The sequence below is a fragment of the Hyperolius riggenbachi genome, chromosome 12, assembly GCF_040937935.1.
Source record: "Hyperolius riggenbachi isolate aHypRig1 chromosome 12, aHypRig1.pri, whole genome shotgun sequence".
Lineage (NCBI taxonomy): Eukaryota > Metazoa > Chordata > Amphibia > Anura > Hyperoliidae > Hyperolius > Hyperolius riggenbachi.
Window position 1 is genome coordinate 25,771,402 of NC_090657.1, and position 19,749 is coordinate 25,791,150.

At 43.9% G+C, this 19,749-nt stretch overlaps 1 protein-coding gene and 1 long non-coding RNA gene across 8 annotated transcripts in view; one reads left to right on the forward strand and one right to left on the reverse strand.

Moving 5' to 3' along the window:
- LOC137541406 (uncharacterized) overlaps nucleotides 1-19,749 on the reverse strand; it is a 1,168,812-nt gene that overhangs the window by 463,921 nt on the left and 685,142 nt on the right. The window lies entirely within an intron of this gene.
- The window catches only part of ACE (angiotensin I converting enzyme), a 117,659-nt gene that overhangs the window by 38,907 nt on the left and 59,003 nt on the right, over nucleotides 1-19,749 (forward strand). For both annotated transcript variants that reach the window (XM_068262679.1, XM_068262678.1), the window contains exons 12-15: nucleotides 4,540-4,637; nucleotides 5,452-5,621; nucleotides 6,735-6,958; nucleotides 15,611-15,755. In XM_068262679.1, coding sequence (XP_068118780.1) covers nucleotides 4,540-4,637; nucleotides 5,452-5,621; nucleotides 6,735-6,958; nucleotides 15,611-15,755 — 637 coding nt within the window. The remainder of the gene's footprint in view (nucleotides 1-4,539; nucleotides 4,638-5,451; nucleotides 5,622-6,734; nucleotides 6,959-15,610; nucleotides 15,756-19,749) is intronic.

Consider the following 19,749-nt stretch of genomic DNA (forward strand, 5'->3'; position numbering starts at 1 on the left):
AACATTATACAGAGGCAGGCTTATCTGCATCTTCTGTGAAAAAAAAACCTAATCCCCCCTTCTCCCTCCTCCCCTCTGCCTCTGAAAGCTCTGGCTAGTAATACCTCCCCCTCCTCCTGCCCAGACTGAGCTCCCATGAGCCCTTGCTACTGCCAAGGCTCTCTGAAAAATTGTCGGCGAGGCTTGTTTAGTTTATAGGGACTTAGAGTATTAAAACAAAAAAAGTATTTGGCTTGAGGAATGCCCTATAAACTATAGGAAAGGAACAGAATTATGCAATGAGTAAAAATTCATCTTGGATCCACTTTAACTGAGAGGGATATGGATGTTTCCTTTTTAAACCATACCAGTTGCCTGGCAGTCCTGCTGATCTCATTGACCAAAGTAGTGGCTGAATCACGCACCTGAAACAAGCATGCAGCTAATTCAGTCTGACTTCAGTCAGAGCACCTGATCTGCATGCTTATTGAGGGGCTGCGGCTAAAAGTATTAGAGACACAGGAGAAGCAGGAGAGTCAGGCAACTGGTATTTTAAAGGGAACCAGAGAGGATGAAATATACATACCTGGGGCTTCCTCCAGCCCCATACGCACGTATCGCTCCCACGCCGCCATCCTCCGCTTCCTGGATCCGCCGGTATCGGGCCCGTCACTTCCGGCAGACGCGGCCAATTCTCCGCATAACAGGGTGCTCTCTCCATACAGATACGCATGTGGCTGCCTACTGCGCAGCCGCATGCGTACGGGTATGGAGGGACTCCCTGTGATGCGGACAATTGGCCGCGTCCGCCGGAAGTGACGGGCCCGGTACCGGCGGATCCAGGAAGCGGAGGATGGCAGCGTGGGAGCGATTCAGGCTTATGGGGCTGGAAGAAGCCCCAGGTATGTATAAAATCTTTTCCTTTTTTCACCCCCCATTCCTCTCTGGTTCCCTTTAAGAGTAAGAATCCATATCCTTCTCAGTTTAGGTTCCCTTTAAGATGAATGCAAAAGGTGGTAGGAAGCACTGATGTGTAAAGACTGCATGCCCAGACACCAAACCCAGTGTCTCTCTTGGGGTACAGTAATCAATAAATAGGTCGGCACCCCCAGAAGTAGTTTACAGCTCTTTTTTTCATAAGAGATTAGGCAGCAGTGACAGACTGCCGTTTTGGGCAATCTTAGCCCCTTGTTTAGGCTTGGAACCCACTACAAGTCGCAAATTGCCAGCGTTTTTAGTGTTTTGTGAACGATTTCATGAGCGGTTTCCAGCGATTTTTGAGTTCCAACCCTTAAACAGTTTTAGCTAAAGCAGTTTGCGTTTCGGGCACTCCAAGCCCTTTTTCAGTCTGTCACTGCTGCCTAATCTCTTCTCAAATAAAGAACTATAAAGTACTTCTTGTGGCGCTGACCCAGCATTTAAGATGGACCTGAGTAGTCCATTAACCTCCCAGGCGTTCAATTGCCCCAGGATTTCTGTGCAAAAAGTGCTCCAATTAATTTTTATAACCCTTTTTTTCCTGTAACTTGCCAAAATGTGTCAAGCAAGGGTCTAATAAAAAGTGGAGGAGAGTATTGCGTTCGCAGCATGTTTTATGACGTGCATAACCGTCAATACCGCCAGGGAGGTTAAACGATAAGAACAAAAAAAATGAAAGGACCGGAGGATGCATTAATATTAAACCCAAGATTTCACTACTGCCACTTTGTATAAAGTAACCATAAAATCCAGTGCAGACTGCCAACTTTCTTATAAACCTCTTCATAATTTGTCTCCTCCATACATTTTCTCATAAATCTCCAGATCCCATCAATATACAACCTTTGCTCCGTCCCCAAGCTCTACACATTAAAACCTTCAAGTTCACCCTTAATATGCACCACTTCAGACAAACCTATAGTAAAGCATTCCTTCAGACACCTCTAACATCCGTGACAGCTTTTAAAAAATTCACTACAGTTCCGCTAAATCATCCATCACCTTGCTTAGGAATCCCTCTCCAGCTCCTTTTAGATTGCAAGCTCACAGGTGTATTGCCTGTAGTGCAAAGGGGTAATTCCAAACTGCTAAGAATTCACAAAAACTGAATGTAAGATTATAGCAAACCTGATGGGGGGGGGGGGGGGGGGAGAAGAAAAAAATGAATAAGATAAACCACTGTATCTGAAATCCTAAACACACGCACACACGCACACAGTTTTGAGGGCTTGTTTCTTTGAAGGAGGGGTCATAGGATGGGCGTTGCATAGGATGAGGGGGCAGCACTAATGATGATCTGTAGTTGCGCATGTGAGTGCGAGATGCGTGGGGTTGTTAGGTCTTTGTAGGAGCGAAAAGGGTGGCTAGGTATCTGCTGACCAGGTAAGTTATTATAAGTCTGTGTATTGAAATGATAAACTAGTCTTTTTTTTTTTTTTTTTTTTTTTTTTAACAAATGCATTTGATTTTTAAACCAATAACAGCAGAGAGAACAGTACAGTCATGGACCCAGGAATGGCAACAGTATAAAGACAAGTAGTCAACAATGAAATTGTGCCTATGGTATTATAAGGTACATACTTATGCATTAACCACCCACAGTTAACAGGTCAGTAGAATGAGGAATAAATATAAATACATTTGTCAGCTGCAACAATAAAATCTGTACAGTGGTTTGCAAAAGTATTCTGCCCCCTTGAAGTTTTCCACATTGTCATATTACTGCCACAAACATGAATCAATTTTATTGGAATTCCACGTGAAAGACCAATACAAAGTGGTGTACACGTGAGAAGTGGATCGAAAACCATACATCATTCCAAACATTTTGCTGCAATTACAGCTGCCAGTCTTTAAGGGTATGTCTCTACCAGAGACTGAAATCCTTGCCCATTCTTCCTCGCAAAACCGCTCCAGCTAAGTCAGATTAGATGGACAGCGTGTGTGAACAGCAGTTTTCAGATCTTGCCACAGATTCTCGCTTGGATTTAGATCTGGACTTTGACGGGGCCATTCTAACACATAGATATGTTTTGTTTTAAACCATTCCATTGTTGCCCTGGCTTTGTTTAGGGTCGCTGTCCTGCTGGAAGGTGAACCTCCGCCCCAGTCTCAAGTCTTTTGCAGTCTCCAAGAGGTTTTCTTCCAAGATTGCCCTGTATTTGGCTCCATCCATCTTCCCATCAACTCTGACCAGCTTCCCTGTCCCTGCTGAAGAGAAGCACCCCCAGAGCATCATGATGCTGTCACCACCATATTTGACAGTGGGGATGGTGTGTTCCGAGTGATGTGCAGTGTTAGTTTTCCACCACATGTAGCGTTGTGCATTTTGACCAAAATTCCATTTTGGTCTCATCTGACCAGAGCACCTTCTTCCACATGGTTGCTGTGTCCCCCACATGGCTTGTGGCAAACTGCAAATAGGACTTCTTATGCTTTTCTGTTAACAATGGCTTTCTTCTTGCCACTCCTCCCATAAAGGCCAACTTTGTGCAGTGCATGACTAATAGTTGTCCTATGGACAGATTCCCCCACCTGAGCTGTAGATCTCTGCAACTTGTCCAGAGTCACCATGGGCCTCTTGACTGCATTTCTGATCAGCGCTCTCCTTGTTCGGCCTGTGAGTTTAGGTGGACGGCCTTGTCTTGGTAGGTTTACAGTTGTGCCATGCTCCTTCCATTTCTGAATGATCGCTTGAACAGTGCTCCGTGGGATGTTCAAGGCTTTGGAAATCTTTTTGTAGCCTAAGCCTGCTTTAAATTTCTCAATAACTTTATCCCTGACCTGTCTGGTGTGTTCTTTGGACTTCACGGTGTTGTTGCTCCCAATATTCTCTTAGACAACCTCTAAGGCCGTCACAGAGCAGCTGTATTTGTACTGACATTAGATTACACACAGGTGCACTCTATTTAGTCATTAGCACTCAACAGGCAATGTCTATGAGCAACTGACTGCACTCAGACCAAAGGGGGCTGAATAATTACGCACACCCCACTTTGCAGTTATTATTTTTTTTAAATGTTTGGAATCATGTATGAGTTTTGTTCCACTTCTCACGTGTACACCACTTTGTATTGGTTTTTCACGTGGAATTCCAATAAAATTCATGTTTGTGGCAGTAATATGACAAAATGTGGAAAACTTCAAGGGGGCTAAATATTTTTGCAAACCACTGTGGCAAAGTACTAGTTGGAGCGAAGAGTCCAGGACTGCATAGGTAGAAAGTTAGGGAAGTTATGAAGGAAGTGAAGATGAGAAAGTTAGGAGGGAAGATAAGTGGCCCCAGGGCCCTCATCAAGCCCACGTCCAACTACCGTAGTGCCACTAAAAGACAATGGTTAGAAGTAAGCTACTGTTTAATAACTTTAAATTGCAAAACCACTTGTACAGAGGTCATCTGTATTTTAAGACCACTTTATAAATAAAGTAGTATTTTATTAAGAACTTTTGTGTCTGACAAGTGCTGAGCTAAACGTAAGAGAAAAGAAATCTATCTACTCAGTGACGTAGATTAGATTATATTGCGGAACTACATAGTTCTTGCAAAAAAATGTCAATTACTGTAAATTATTTTATTTTTAGGTAACATGTGGGCACAGTCCTGGTCCAACATATATGACCTCCTAGTCCCATATCCTAATGCCGCGCAGGTAGATGCTACTCCAGCAATGGTGGAACAGGTGAGTTACTGTAAACGATATGAAATATTTATTCAAAGCACACCCATTACAACTAAAGTTCCTGTGTGCCAATCTTCTACGCAAGTTCTTGGAACACTGTTTTGTTTATATGCAAAAAAATCAGCCTTTTTATCAATTAGATTATACTTGCTTATTGTAGGCAAAACTGGAAAATTATACATTTTGGAAAGAGGCCTAAATGATTTGCAGTGACTCCTTTAGCAGGGACATCATGCCACCCTTAAAGTGGATCCGAGATGAAACTGACAAGTAACTTGTCTATATATCTTATCTAAAGTTTAGATAGCAAATCTAGCTGCTAACAGCTTCAATAGTTTGATTATTTATTCCTGTGATACAATGAGAGCGGCCATGTTCTGTTTGTCACATTACACACAGCTAAACTGATAGCATCTCCAGCCCTCAGCCTGTGAAAACTTAACTCTCCCTCTCCTTCTCCCTCCTCCCCTCTGCCTCTGAAATCTCTGGCTAGTATCCTCCTCCTCCTGCCCAGACTGAGCTCCCATAAGCCCTTGCTACTAAGGCTCAAAGTGCCTTGGCACTCTGGAGAAGCTGTGGGCGAGGCTTGTTTAGTTTATAGGGAATTAAGGGAGTATTAAAACAAAAAAAGTATTTGGCTTGAGGAATGCCCTATAAACTATATGAAAGGAACACAATTATGCAATGAGTAAAAGTTTATCTCGGATCCACTTTAACCTTTCCCATGACAGTCTGAGAGCTTCTGTAATCTTTTGCACTGTAGAAGCCATTTCACATGCCTTGTTGTTTTCCCCACCTTTCTATATTCTTACAGAAATGGGATGCAAAGAGGATGTTTCAGGAGTCGGACAATTTCTTTACTTCTTTAGGACTTCTCCCTATGCCACCGGAATTCTGGGAAAAATCCATGATTGAGAAACCTGCTGACAGAGATGTGGTCTGCCATGCTTCTGCCTGGGATTTCTACAACCGGAAGGATTTCAGGTAAGTGGACTGTTACAGATGACTGACTGGAGGGGGTGTCACTGCATATATTACGGTTTTATACAAAGGGTGGGATTGAGACATGTCACAGATATAGTATGGAGTCTTCACCAACTAAGGATAGGATAAAGCTTCACCTTATCTCTGCCCATAATACCTTCACTTTCCATGAGTTGCCTCCAGCTCATCGAGACCACTATGAGGAGCAAAATGGGACCATAGTATTTATGGCTGATGTGCAGATTTGTAATCATCATAAAGCAGAAACCATTTGGCTATCATGCCCATATAATTGAAATTACTAAATGGACTAAATAAATAAAAAAAAAAAACCTAAAACAATTCTGCTCAGAATTCAACTAATTTCACCCATCAATCATGTTAGAAATGGACGACTCTGTGCTATTTGTAGACACTACTGTGTCTGCAATGATGGCAAACTGCATACATCTGTGTATAGAAAACAGATGCTACCAGGGCCGGTTCTCTCGTGAAGCATTTGCATCAGGCTGCAAAGATTACAGGGGAAGCATGTTTGTACGGTTTGCACTAACCGCATGTAGTCAGAGTAGAAGTGAGAGGAGAGCGAGGTGAAGAGCTCATCATTGAGGAAAAGCAGGTTGCTGTGCTGTGTGAGGATTCTGACAGTGAGCGAGGAGGGGGGAGGCAGGAGAGCAGCAGTTTTCACCTGACTTGCACAGCAGAAGGGAGGAGGTGGCACTGCTGTCCTGACTGAGGAGGAATGGAGTGGCTGAGGGTGAGGCGTTTGTTAGTCACAGACTCACAGCCAGCAATTGTGCTATTGTGTTGAGCTGCAGCATGTCTAGTGAGAAGAGTAAATGAAGCGGAGTAAATTGTCCTCTGTGATCATTACAAATGGGGGGAGCACATTCTCACAAGTTTGCCTCAGGCAGCAAAAAGTCTAGAACCGGACCTGGATGCTACCTTCACAATATTATCTTTTATCTTCATCGCACCAGATGAGCATTCCTATACAGTCAAGACACCAGATGCCACTGCATATGTTCTGACCCACGGTGTTGGCAAAGTCTTTCCAAGATAAAGGATCTAGAATTAGCCATTGACACAGGGTACTTTTTTTTTTTTTTACAGAATTAAGCAGTGCACTGTAGTCACCATGGATGATCTTATCACAGTTCACCATGAGATGGGCCATGTTCAGTATTTCCTCCAGTACAAGGATCAACCAGTTTCATTCAGAGAAGGAGCCAATCCTGGTTTTCATGAGGCTATTGGAGATGTGTTGGCCCTGTCTGTGTCCACTCCTAAGCATCTCGCCACCATTGGTCTACTGGATGAAGTTCAGGAGAATGAAGGTATACGACTTTAAAGGCTACAATTATTTAGTTCTGTCCTCAGGTGCAGAAGACTCGGGAATCTGGAGATACTGGCTGCATTGGGCTCTATTCACAATCCTTTTTCCCATGCGGAAAACTGCTTGCGGGAAATTTGCGACCAAAATAAGACCATGTTGACATTCGAAAAATGTTCCGCATGTTTTTTTTCCGCATGTGGAAAGTACGGTAAAAGTTCGCAAATAATGCAGGAAATTACTGCAAAAGTCGATCATTTCTGCAAAAGATCCAAATTCACAATGAAAAAGGGGCGCATTATTTCTGCCTTAAGTACCAATTTTATATCACCTACAAGTAGCTGGTGATATATTTTGCTTTCCATTGACTTAAAGGAGAACTGTAGTGAGAGGTATATGGAGGCTGCCATATTGATTTCCTTTTAAGCAGTATACCAGTTACCTGGCAGTCCTGCTGAGCTATCTGCCTGCAGAATCGCACCAGAAACAAGCATGCAGCTAATCTTGTCAGATCTGACAAAAATGTCAAAAACACCTGATCTGCTGCATGCTTGTTCAGGGTCTAGGGCAAAAAGTATTAGAGGAAGAGGTTCAGCAGGGTAGCCAGGCTACTAGTATTGCTTAAAAGGAAATCAATATGGCAGCCTCCATATACCTCTCACTACAGTTATCCTTTAAATGGAGGCTAGAGCGCTGTTTGCTGGACTTAAAAAAAAAAAAAAAAAAAAATTAAATAAATTAAAAAAAAAAATTGGGGACATTTCTTCATTGAGACTTATTTTCTGCATGTTGACCACCAGTTAACGCGTTGCCACACACTTTTTCCGCAATATGACCCGCATGTGGAAAACATGCGGAAAAATTTTAGTGAATGTGGAAAAAATGCGGAAATTATAGCTGCTATTAAGTTAGTGGTAAAAAAAATCCTTTACTGCTTGTCTGATTGTGAATAGTGCCCATTGATGGATGAATTGTACATGGGCATTTGGCATCACCCTGGTTCACCTGTGGAGACGTACATATCAAAACTGCACTGGAAAACTTGGGCACATGGAGAAGACTCTCCTTGCCAGGGGCGTAGCAATAGGGGTTGCAGAGGTAGTGACCGCATCGGGGCCCTTGGGCCAGAGGGGCCCCGAAGGATCCTGCCTCAACTACAGAATTAGCTCTCTATTGATCCTGTGCTCATAATTATTATTTTTATAGATACTTTGAATAGTGGTAATCATTAACAGCCTGTTCCCCATCCCCCTTCTTGCACCTCTGAGACTGTAGTTGCCTTTGGCAGGTTTTGGTGCGTCGTATCAATTGTTATGTATAGAGTGCTTGGGGGGGCCCCCATTGTAAAACGTGCATCAGGGCCCACAGCTCCTTAGCTACGCCACTGCTCCTTGCTCTAGCTATTCTCCTTTCTATTTAATAATACATTTCCCTACTGATGTCTTAAATTATTTTCCTGCGTAATTTCAGAGTCTGGCTATTACCAGCACCCAAAATACACAGTGAGCAAGTGCTGCTATATCTGTAATTAACTTTATGGCAGCAGCCAAATCCTCGGTGCAACACCCAAACTGTCTCACACAAGGAGGTACTAGTGTGACCTTCAAGTCTGGTCTTAAGTTATTGTTTGCTATGTCAGTCCAGTTCAACTCGAGGCTCATTCTTAAATTGAAGCATACTGTAAATCCACTAAACATGAGGTCACTAGGGTCCATCCCTTAGCACTCCAGCACTGATCATTGAACTAGGCCACACCCACCTTATGGTGTGAACACTTGAGGGTACTTCTGTGTGCACCAATTCTCATTCAGGACCTAAACTCAGCAGTACAGCAGCAGAGCACAAAAACCAGTACATAGAAGCACACAAAGACCACCCTTTGCTTTGTTTATACTACATGGCAGTACAATATTTTGTCACATTTGTTAAGGTAATAAAATCAAGTAACCATGAAAAAAATCTTTCTCTTAAAGCGGATCTGAGGCAAAAAACTATAACAAGTAACTTGTCTATATTACTTATCTAAAGTTTAGATAGTTTAGTTTACACAGCAAATCTAGCTGAAAACAGCTTCAACAGTTTATGATTTATTCCTGAGGGTAGCCATGTCCTGTTTGTCACATTACACACAGGCAAGCTGATAGTATCTCCAGCCCTCAGCCTGTGAAAACTTAACTCCCCTCCTCCCCTCTGCCTCTGAAATCTCTGGCTAGTAACCTCCTCCTCCTGTCCAGACTGAGCTCCCATAAGTCCTTGGTACATGAGTCTGAGAGTGCCAAGGCACTCTGAAGCTGTGGGCGAGGCTTGTTTAGTTGATAGGGAATTACAGTAGTAAAACAAAAAAGTATTTGACTTGAGGAATGCCCTATAACTATATGAAAGGAACACAATTATGCATTGAGTAAAAATGTATTTCGGATCCACTTTAAGCTTGCCATACACTTATAGATTTCTACCCAATGTTCCAAAAGGATCAATGCCTTTCTGAAATGAATTTATTAAGAAATCAGTCCCTACCTTACACTGCACATCCATTTCCAATAGATTCCAGCAGGGAAAATCAATAGAATTGCAGAGTTGCACTGTTCTACGCAGTGCAAAACTACAGGTCCTTCTCAAAAAATTGTTTTAGGAAAGCAAACTTTTGTTTTTCTTAACATCTTAGTAAGGGGGCTTTTAGGACCATTGTAGTCCCTTACACACCCCAATGAGTTCTGGGTCACCATGAGCTTGCTGGTTAGTCTGTGCCTCTCGGATTTACAAGCCCTACTCCATAGAGCCAAATTAATCCATGCCATGCACTGATGAGGATCTAACAATCCGAAATAGTCTGTATGCATGTTGGATTATTATGGCTCTGTACATATTAACAAGCTGACACATCATTGCATTCCAGCGGTTCTGGAGGTGTGTTTAGCTTCTAAGGGCACAATGGTTAATTTGCATATATTCAGCAGTGGTGCCTGGGAGACATCTCGAGCTCACTCCAACCTGAATTATCGCAAATTCTTTCTGTTTTAGGAAAGCAAACTTTTGTTTTTCAAAAAATTAGCATATTGTGATAAAGGTCATTATTTTCTGTAATGTACTGATAAACATTACACTTTCATATATTTTAGATTCATTACACACAACTGAAGTAGTTCAAGCCTTTTATTGTTTGAATATTGATGATTTTGGCATACAGCTCATGAAAACCCAAAATCCCCATCTCAAAAAAATAGCATATCATGAAAAGGTTCTCTAAACGAGCTATTAACCTAATCCTCTGAATCAACTAAAGGTGTGTATGAGGATCTGCAGATATCATAGACTATGAATGCATTTTTTCAGGAATGGATCTTTTGCAGGAACAGATCTTTTGCAGATAATGATCTTTTGAATGTATACAGGCATCTTTGTGTGCAGCATCTTGCAAAGATTTTATCTGATGGGGAGTTCAGCTCCATAAAATAGACTGTGTAGAGTATGGCTCTCATACTACATGGAAGGGGGTAAAATTGGTCTGATATCTTTCATTTATCTTTCAAGTGTGTATGTAGCATAACTCTAATCACCTGCAAAACATTCCTGGTTGATTACTCAAAACCGGAATCAGGGGTACGACTGTTGACCTGACTGCTGTCCGGAAGGCCATCATTGACACCCTCAAGCAAGAGGGTAAGACACAGAAAGAAATTTCTGAACAAATAGGCTGTTCACAGAGTTCCCACCTAAGTGGGAAGTCTGTGGGAAGGAAAAAGTGTGGCAGAAAACGCTGCATACAAAAGAGGTGACCGGACCCTGAGGAAAATTGTTGAGAAGGACCGATTCCAGACCTAGGGGGACCTGCGGAAGCAGTGGACTGAGTCTCTGGAGTAGAAACATCCAGAGCCACCGTGTACAGGCGTGTGCAGGAAATGGGCTACAGGTGCCGCATTCCCCAGGTCAAGCCACTTTTGAACCAGAAACAGCGGCAGAAGCGCCTGACCTGAGCTACAGAGAAGCAGCACTGGACTGTTGCTCAGTGGTCCAAAGTACTTTTTTAGGATGAAAGCAACCTTTGCATGTCATTCGGAAATCAAGGTGCCAGAGTCTGGAAGAAGACTAGGGAGAGGGAAATGCCAAAATGCCTGAAGTCCAGTGTCAAGTACCCACAGTCAGTGACAGTGGCGTAGCTACAAACCTCTGGGCCCTGATGCGGAATCTGGATGTGGGCCCCCCTCCCAGCAACACTCGACGCACACAAATCCCTATAGCCAGCTATAGGTCCCTTCAGTATAGGTAGCCAGGCATAGGTAAGCCAGTATAGTTGCCCCCGGTATAGGTTAGCCAGGTAGGTGCCTCCAGCATAGGTAGCCAGTATAGTTGCCCCCAGTATAGGTAAGATAGGCAGGCACCCCCGGTATAAGTTAGATTGGTAGGTGCCCCCAGTACAGGTTAGCTAGGTGGGTGCCTCTAATATAGGTAGCCAGAATAGTTGCCCCCATCATAGGTTAGATAGGTAGATGCCCCCAGTATAGATTAGTTAGGTAGGTGCCTCCAATATAGGTAGCCAGTATAGTTGCCACCTGTATAGGCTAACTAGGTAGGTAGGTGCCCCCAATACAGGTTAGATAAGTAAGTGCCCCCAGTATAGGTTAGATAGGTAGCTGCCCCCCAGTATAGGTTAGATAGGTAGCTGCCCTCCAGTATAGGTTAGATAGGTAGGTGCCCCCCAGTATAGGTTAGATAGGTAGGTGCCCCCCAGTATAGGTTAGATTAGGTAGCTGCCCTCCAGTAAAGGTTAGATTAGATAGCTGCCCCCCAGTATAGGTTAGATTAGGTAGCTGCCCCCCAGTATAGGTTAGATTAGGTAGCTGCCCCCAGTATATAGTTAGATTAGGTAGCTGCCCCCAGTATATAGTTAGATTAGGTAGCTGCCCCCCAGTATTGGTTAGATTAGGTAGCTGCCCCCCAGTATAGGTTAGATTAGGTAGCTGCCCCCAGTATAGGTTAGATTAGGTAGCTGCCCCCAGTATAGGTTAGATAAGGTAGCTGCCCCCAGTATAGGTTAGATAAGGTAGCTGCCCCCCAGGATAGGTTAGATTAGGTAGCTGCCCCCCAGGATAGGTTAGATTAGGTAGCTGCCCCCCAGGATAGATTAGATTAGGTAGCTGCCCCCCAGGATAGGTTAGATTAGGTAGCTGCCCCCCAGGATAGGTTAGATAGCTGCCCCCCAGGATAGGATAGGTAGGTGCCCCCCAGGATAGGATAGGTAGGTGCCCCTTAGGATAGGTTAGATTAGGTAGCTGCCCCCCAGTATAGGTTAGATTAGGTAGCTGCCTCCCAGTATAGGTTAGATTAGGTAGCTACCCCCCAGGATAGGTTAGGTAGCTGCCCCCCAGGATAGGTTAGGTAGCTGCCACCCAGGATAGGTTAGGAAGCTGCCACCCAGGATAGGTTAGGAAGCTGCCCCCCAGGATAGGTTAGGTAGATGCCCCCCACGATAGGTTAGGTAGCTGCCCCCCACGATAGGTTAGGTAGCTGCCCCCCACGATAGGTTAGGTAGCTGCCCCCCAGGATAGGTTAGGTAGCTGCCCCCCAGGATAGAATAGGTAGGTGCCCCCCAGGATAGGTAGCTGCCCGCCAGGTTAGGTCAGGTTAGGTAGGTGCCCCCACCCCAATAATGGAGGGGGGAGCCGGAGCCGCGGGGAGGGAAGCCCGACCTCTCCCTCCCTTCCTCTCCCCGGGCTCCCCCCTCGAAATTCTGAGTGAGCGTGCAGGGTAGCGGCGCTATACTAAACTACTCACCTCCGTCCCAGGTTCCAATCGTCGCTGACTCGCTGGTCTCCTCACGCTCCGCATAGATGCTGATACACACGCTGCTGCGTCAGCGTGTACGCAGCGTGTGTATCAGCATCTATGTGGACTGAAGCGGGAGGAGACCAGCGACGATTGGAACCTGGGACGGAGGTGAGTAGTTTAGTATAGCGCCGCTACCCTGCACGCTCACTCAGAATTTCGAGGGGGGAGCCCGGGGAGAGGAAGGGAGTGAGAGGTCGGGCTTCCCTCCCCGCGGCTCCGGCTCCCCCCTCCAATACAGCGCACACCAACAGGGCAGCGAGCGGCACAGGCAGCACGGGTATGGGCCCCCCGGGCCCCTCCCCCGCCTCTTCAGGAGCCGGGCCCGGTCGCGAAGGCGACTGCTGCGACCCCAGGCCCTACGCCCATGGTCAGTGATGGTCTGGGGTGCCATGTCAGCTGCTGGTGTTGGTCCACTGTGTTTTATCAAGGGCAGGGTCAATGCAGCTAGCTATCAGGAGATTTTGGAGCACTTCATGCTTTCATCTGCTGAAAAGCTTTATGGAGATGATTTCATTCTTCAGCACAACCTGGCACCTGCTCACAGTGCAAAAACCACTGGTAAATGGTTTACTGACCATGGTATTACTGTGCTCAATTGGCCTGCCAACTCTCCTGACCTGAACCCCATAGAGAATCTGTCGGATATTGTGAAGAGAAAGTTGACGCAAGACCAACACTCTGGATGAGCTTAAGGCCGCTATCGAAGCATCCTGGGCTTCCATAACACCTGAGCAGTGCCACAGGCTGATTGCCTCGATGCCACGCCGCATTGAAGCAGTCATTTCTGCAAAAGGATTACCAACCAAGTATTGAGTGCATAACTGAACATAATTATTTGAAGGTTGACTTTTTTTGTTTTAAAAACACTTTTCTTTTATTGGTCGGATGAAATATGCTAATTTTTTGATAGAAATTTTGGGTTTTTATGAGCTGTATACCAAAATCATCAATATTAAAACAATAAAAGGCTTGAACTACTTCAGTTGTGTGTAATGAATCTAAAATATATGCAAGTATAATGTTTATCAGTACATTACAGAAAATAATGAACTTTATCACAATATGCTAATTTTTTGAGAAGGACCGGTATAGGCCATTGATCTGTCAATGCTCTTGCCCCACCCCAAATTTTAAATTTTCCATCCTGCCCAGTTGATTTTTTGATTTTGACTGAAAAGCGATCAAAAGTATTGATTTGACATTCTGCAAGGAATCGAATGAGAAAATCAATGTGTATGGCCACCTTTAGATGCTGTTTGGTCACAGGCCAATGAAAAAAAATACCAGGGATTTTTCTTTGTTTTCTTTGCTATCCTTGTCGAGGCTCTATAGGTGTTTTCAGTGACATATCCACCGGTGTGGCAAACGTTACAGAAAGTCCTGGAAGCTGTAGGTCCCTGCTTCCTCCCTTCAATCTATGGGTACGCTTCAGCCTCCTCCTTGCAACTACCGTCACCATCTCAATGCAGAATAGCACAGCGGGAAGGTTTACCTGCTTCATTGCCAGGACAGCTTCCCTTCAATGCAGCCATTTGCTTTTAGTCGTCTAGGTAATTGCCTGAAACTTCCTGGGTTTGCTTTAAAGGACACCTGAAGTTAGAGATATGGAGGCCGACATATTTCCTTTGAAACCATACCAGTTGCCTGGCAGCCCTGCTGATCTATTTGGCTGCAGTAGTGTCTGAATAACAGCCGAAACAATCATGCATCATCTGACAATGTCAGAAACACCTGCATGCTTGTTCAAGGTCTGTGGATAGAAGTAATAGAGGCAAACGATCAGCAGGATAGCTAGGTAACCGGTATTGTTTGAAAGGAAATAAATATGGCACCCTTCATATCCTTCTTGCCTTAGTTGTCCTTTGTCTTGATAACATGTGAAGGTGACTGTCAGTGTGTGACTGCAGTGAAGAGGAGAGGACCAGGAGCTGAAGGGGGTACCCGGTAAACGTTTCTCTTGCACTACAGTGGATTAATGGGGGTGAGGGTAGTGGCAGCTTTTTGTCAGTGGTGGACCAGTATTATTATTGTGGTTTTGCTTAGTATGGGGGGAGGGGAGGTTGGTAAGGTTGCTGAACTAATTAAAAAAATGATGGGCACACATGGAAGTAGGGGGTATCTAGGTGGCTGCACTTGTCTTGACACTGGGTGTTGTCGTATGTTAAAATGTAAAATTAATATCTAGACCAGGGGTCACCATAGTTTTTTGGTCAAGGGCCGGGTCAACATACTTCAGACTGCTGGGGGGCGGAGTATACATGAAATGATGTAGAAAAAACATAACATTGAGCCTACGTATTGTAGACAGCGCCTATTAACATGGGCAGCCCTAATGTCTCCCATTTAACCAGAGCAGATGTTATGCCCCCAACTCAGCAAGTACAGATATTATGCCATCAACACAGCATGTGCAGATAGTATGCCCTCCAACATAGCATGTGCAGCTATTATGCCACCAATACAGTGCAGATATCGTGACCCCAACATAGCAAGTCATATGTGAGCCATAATGTCACCCAATGGCCAGCAAAAGCTTGCAGCACAACCCAGAAGCCAGCAAATGACTGCTTTCTGGCTTCAATGTGTAAGGTTGGTGCCTGAACTGTTATTCTATATGCAGGCCATCAATATTTAAAGATGCAGCAGACTGCATCTATAATAAATTTCGTGTGGGGGCCGGTAAAAAAGCCTCAGCGGGCATTTGGCCCGCGGGCCTTAGTTTGAGGACCACTGATCTAGATTATGCTGCTATAACTAATAATGAACCTCCAGTTTTTGGAATAAAGCCTACTCTCTGGGCACCTAACCTGTGACCTGTTTGTCTCCCTAGAAAGTGACATCAACTATCTAATGAGTATTGCACTGGACAAAATAGCCTTCCTGCCTTTTGGATACCTGATGGACCAGTGGCGCTGGAAAGTATTTGATGGAAGAATTCCTGATACAGAGTATAACCAGCAGTGGTGGAACCTCAGGTACGGTCTCACTAATTTTACTTCTGTGCACTCACAGGCCCCACAACCCCCCAGACTCCACATAAAGCTAGGGGTCAAGGATCTTACTCATGGTGAGAATTCCTCTCTCCGGTTCTAGACGCTGTCTTGTCTAACCTTGTACTGGGCTACTAAATATGCATTTATTATAGTAACCAGTGTTCCTGACTCACTTCTGTTATAAGACCCTGACAGATATAATCTTTTATTTGTCCAGAGTGGGAAAATATTTTGGTTGAATTAGAGCTCCAGGCATGCTGTTTTGTCCACTGTGGACAATGGATGCAAAAATGTTTCTCAAAGGAAAGACAAAGTTTTTTTTTTTTTTTTTTTTTTCCCCTTCTGTAAATTTGTGGCAATATATATATAAGTGGACCCAAGCTTTTGCAAAGAACAGACTTGGAGGCTCTTGGCCCAACTACAGACCTCCATGTATTTACTCCACATCAATTGCCTGAAGGAGCGGGGTCACACATGCGAAACGTGTTGCATTATACCCTGGCGTATTTAAATAAACTTGTTCTATAGATTAATGGCAATTCTTGTCTGCCTGGAGGAGGTAAGTCCACCACTACCTCCAAGTTTTTTAAACTTCAGATAATTTCCATCCTGTTGGTGCCTCTGTATCCATATTACGTCCACTCTTGGTGGAGGGGGCGTTATCTCTTTTTCCTCATCTACGGAGAGCGACTTCTTAATCCTGAGTGGTGTCAGGTCTAATCCTCCCCTCCCCCCCCCCCCCCCCCCTGCTAATTCAGTGGTTGGTTTTAGGCAACCTTGCTTTGGGAGTATAGTTTCATTATTCCAATCACAAGGTATGTTGATTCATAAAATCGAAATGTCAAAAAATGTAAAAAAATTTTTTTTAACAAGTACACTTCCTGGTAACTTCCAGGATAGTGTACAGTGCCATCTAGTACCAAAAAGTAATCAGTTAAAATTTAATATTAAAACCCTATTAAACCCCACACCTCCCCCGTAGCTGCAAAACATTCACACTTAAAATAAATAAAAAATACATAGTTACCTTAGGGACTGAACTTTTTTTAACCACTTCACATCCAAGTGTGTTTCACCTTAAACACCAGTGCAATAGTGCACATTTCATTCACCTATAACTTTATTACTACTTATCACAACAAAACAATCTATATCTTGTTTTTTTTTCTGCCACCAATTAGGCTTTCTTTGGATGGTACTTTTTGCTAAGAATTATTTTATTCAACTGCATTTTAAAAGGAATAATAATAAAACTGGAAAAAGTTCATTATTTCTCAGTTTTTGGGCATTACAGTTTTAAAATAATACACACTACCGTAATTAAAGCTCAAAATTTCAACGATGACGAATTATTGCACAGGGAATACAGTAGCAACACGTGATTTAGATTTGACCCAATCAGCCCTAATTGTGCCAATTAATAGGTAAGTAGATTACTACCATATATCAATGACATATACAAATGTTAAAATAACTGTACAGGCGGGTGTCTTTGCTGCCCCCCCCCTCCCCGCCCCACATGCAAGTCACTGCAGTATGTTAGAGGTGGTGTTTAGCTGGCCCTGAAAACCTGCACACAGTTTTTGATTTAAAGTACCTATCAGTACTATGAGACACAAATCGATTGGAGGGTGGGTAAAGCAGACGTGTCAAATGGTGTATGCAGTACATGAGGCATCAAGCTGCTGGGCCATGTGGTCGGCACAGCTGAGAGATGCACTCAGACAGCACGACAAATGCATCTACCCATTAACACCTTAATTCAATTGTTAAGTAACAATATGAGGGATAACAGTAGAACAAAGGAGTACACCTCTGACAGCAGGAGCCAGCGGTAAAGCGTCCGCATAGGCGGACATGCCCTCAGCTATACTTAGTATAGCTGCGGCGGGGAGCGGCATGTGTGGCGGCAGCCGGCGGAGATCTTCAATCAAGATGTAACAGGAGATGGCAAGATTAAGGCAGGGAACACACTTGACTGTTTTCGTGCGCGTTTTCTGCACAGAAAAACTGAGAACGCATGTTAATCAATGGGCTAGTACACACTTAATATGATGTTCGCGCGCAGAAAAAAGACATTCTGCATCCTGATTCTGCACATTTTGTCAGTTTTCTCTATCAACTACATCAGCTGCTGTGTGCAGAAAAAGTATGCAGAAAAACACGCGCAGAAAACTGAAAGACAAGTGTGTTCCCTGCCTAAAGAATATTGGCGTGGGAACATTTTTATTTTTTTATTTTTTTTTTATAAAGGTGCAGGTGAGTATTTCTGGTTAATTTAGACAAATAAAGGACTTTTTTCGTTGTTTATTTCATTTAACCCTTTGTGGAAATGGATAATGGGTACTTTGTATCCCTATACTCATTTCTCCTGGGAAGGGGGGCGGGCATCTGGGGTCCGATTCTTAAAGGGGACTCCCAAATGCCACCATGAACCCCCCACCCCAGGAGTCATCGCCCCACCTCCTCCTGGGGCACCGGAGGTGGGGAAGAGCCCCTTGTCCATGGATTGGACAAGGGCTCCGGGGGGAAGGAGGAAAGGGGAAGGCTTGGCTGCCCCCCCCCCCCCCCCCCCAAATACCATGGACCATGCGGGCTGGTATAGATCAAGGTGCGAAGCCAGTTGGCCAGGGCTCCGCATTCTGGCTATCCCAGCCTGAATGCGGACGAGGGGTTAAATATGCTGGGGGGGGTCATGTCTTTTATCTCCCACTATCTGAACATAAAAAAATATAAATTTAAAAAATATATTTTTACCACTAACTTTTTTTTTTTTTTTTTAAACAAATCCAGCAAATTTGGTGTTTCTAGGGTGTAATGCTGGGGATACACGGTACCGAGCAGCAGATTCGGCCAGCTGATATTCAGCTGGTCCGATCACGCTGCTCGACTCCCGCCGACGGACAATGTCACGGAATCGAGCAGCTGATAAGGAGCGCCGGCGGGGACGAGCGGTAATCGATCTGCGCGCACGAGCGGGGACACGGCGGGAGTCGATTCGGCGTTTAATCGGCCACCGGATCGACCCGTGTATTCCCAGCATAAGGGGGGGATTTGCCATTAACTAAGTCGGTGGGTTTTATTTCATTAACGAACTGTCATTTACCGCATTTAAATTTACTTTTTTTTTTTTTCTCCTTTGAAATTTGAAAACTGTTTTTCTCCAAAACTATAAGGTCTTTTTGAGAAAAATGTTTCCTCTGTTCCCACTATTATTCTTAACGTAACTGGCAAATTTGGTTTTTATACCATGTAATGGTGCTTTGCTATTAACAGATAGTTGGCGGGTTTTGGCGGGCTTTTAATCACAAATCACGGGCATGCTCCCGGATTTTAGAGGCAATCACGGGTAAAATCCGGGCGAATTTAAGAGGCCATTTCAAATCTGGATCAAAATCCATTTTTTTTTTTTTTTATACAGCCGTGGACGGATTTATTCGGATCTGTGATCAGGGGTATCCGAGCATCACTGGTGTACACTGATGTTTTTGCCTATATGGGCTTGTAAGTAGTGATGGACAAAAAAACCTGAAAAAATGCACCTTTATTTCCAAATAAAATATTGGCACCATACATTGTACTAGGGAAATATTTTAAAAGGTGCAATAACCAGGACAAATGTGTGGGTTTTATGTACAGCAGAACATTTTATTTTAAAACTACAATGGCCGAAAACTTGGATACAATTTTTTTTTTTCAATTTTTTTCTTAGCAAATTCTTAGCAAAATGTATCACCCAAAGACAGCCTAATAGGTGGTGAAAAAAACAAGATCTAGATAATTTAGGTGTGATAAGTAGTGATAAAATTATTTGCAAATGAATGTGAGGAGCGCTGACAGGGAAAATTGCTTCAGTTCTTAATGGGAAAATACCTGCAGGCTGAAGTGGATGCATCTGTGTTAGTAGGGAATAGCCTCTTTCAATTCTATTTTAATTACCTTTTTATTACACATAGCTGCCTTCATTATGCATGAC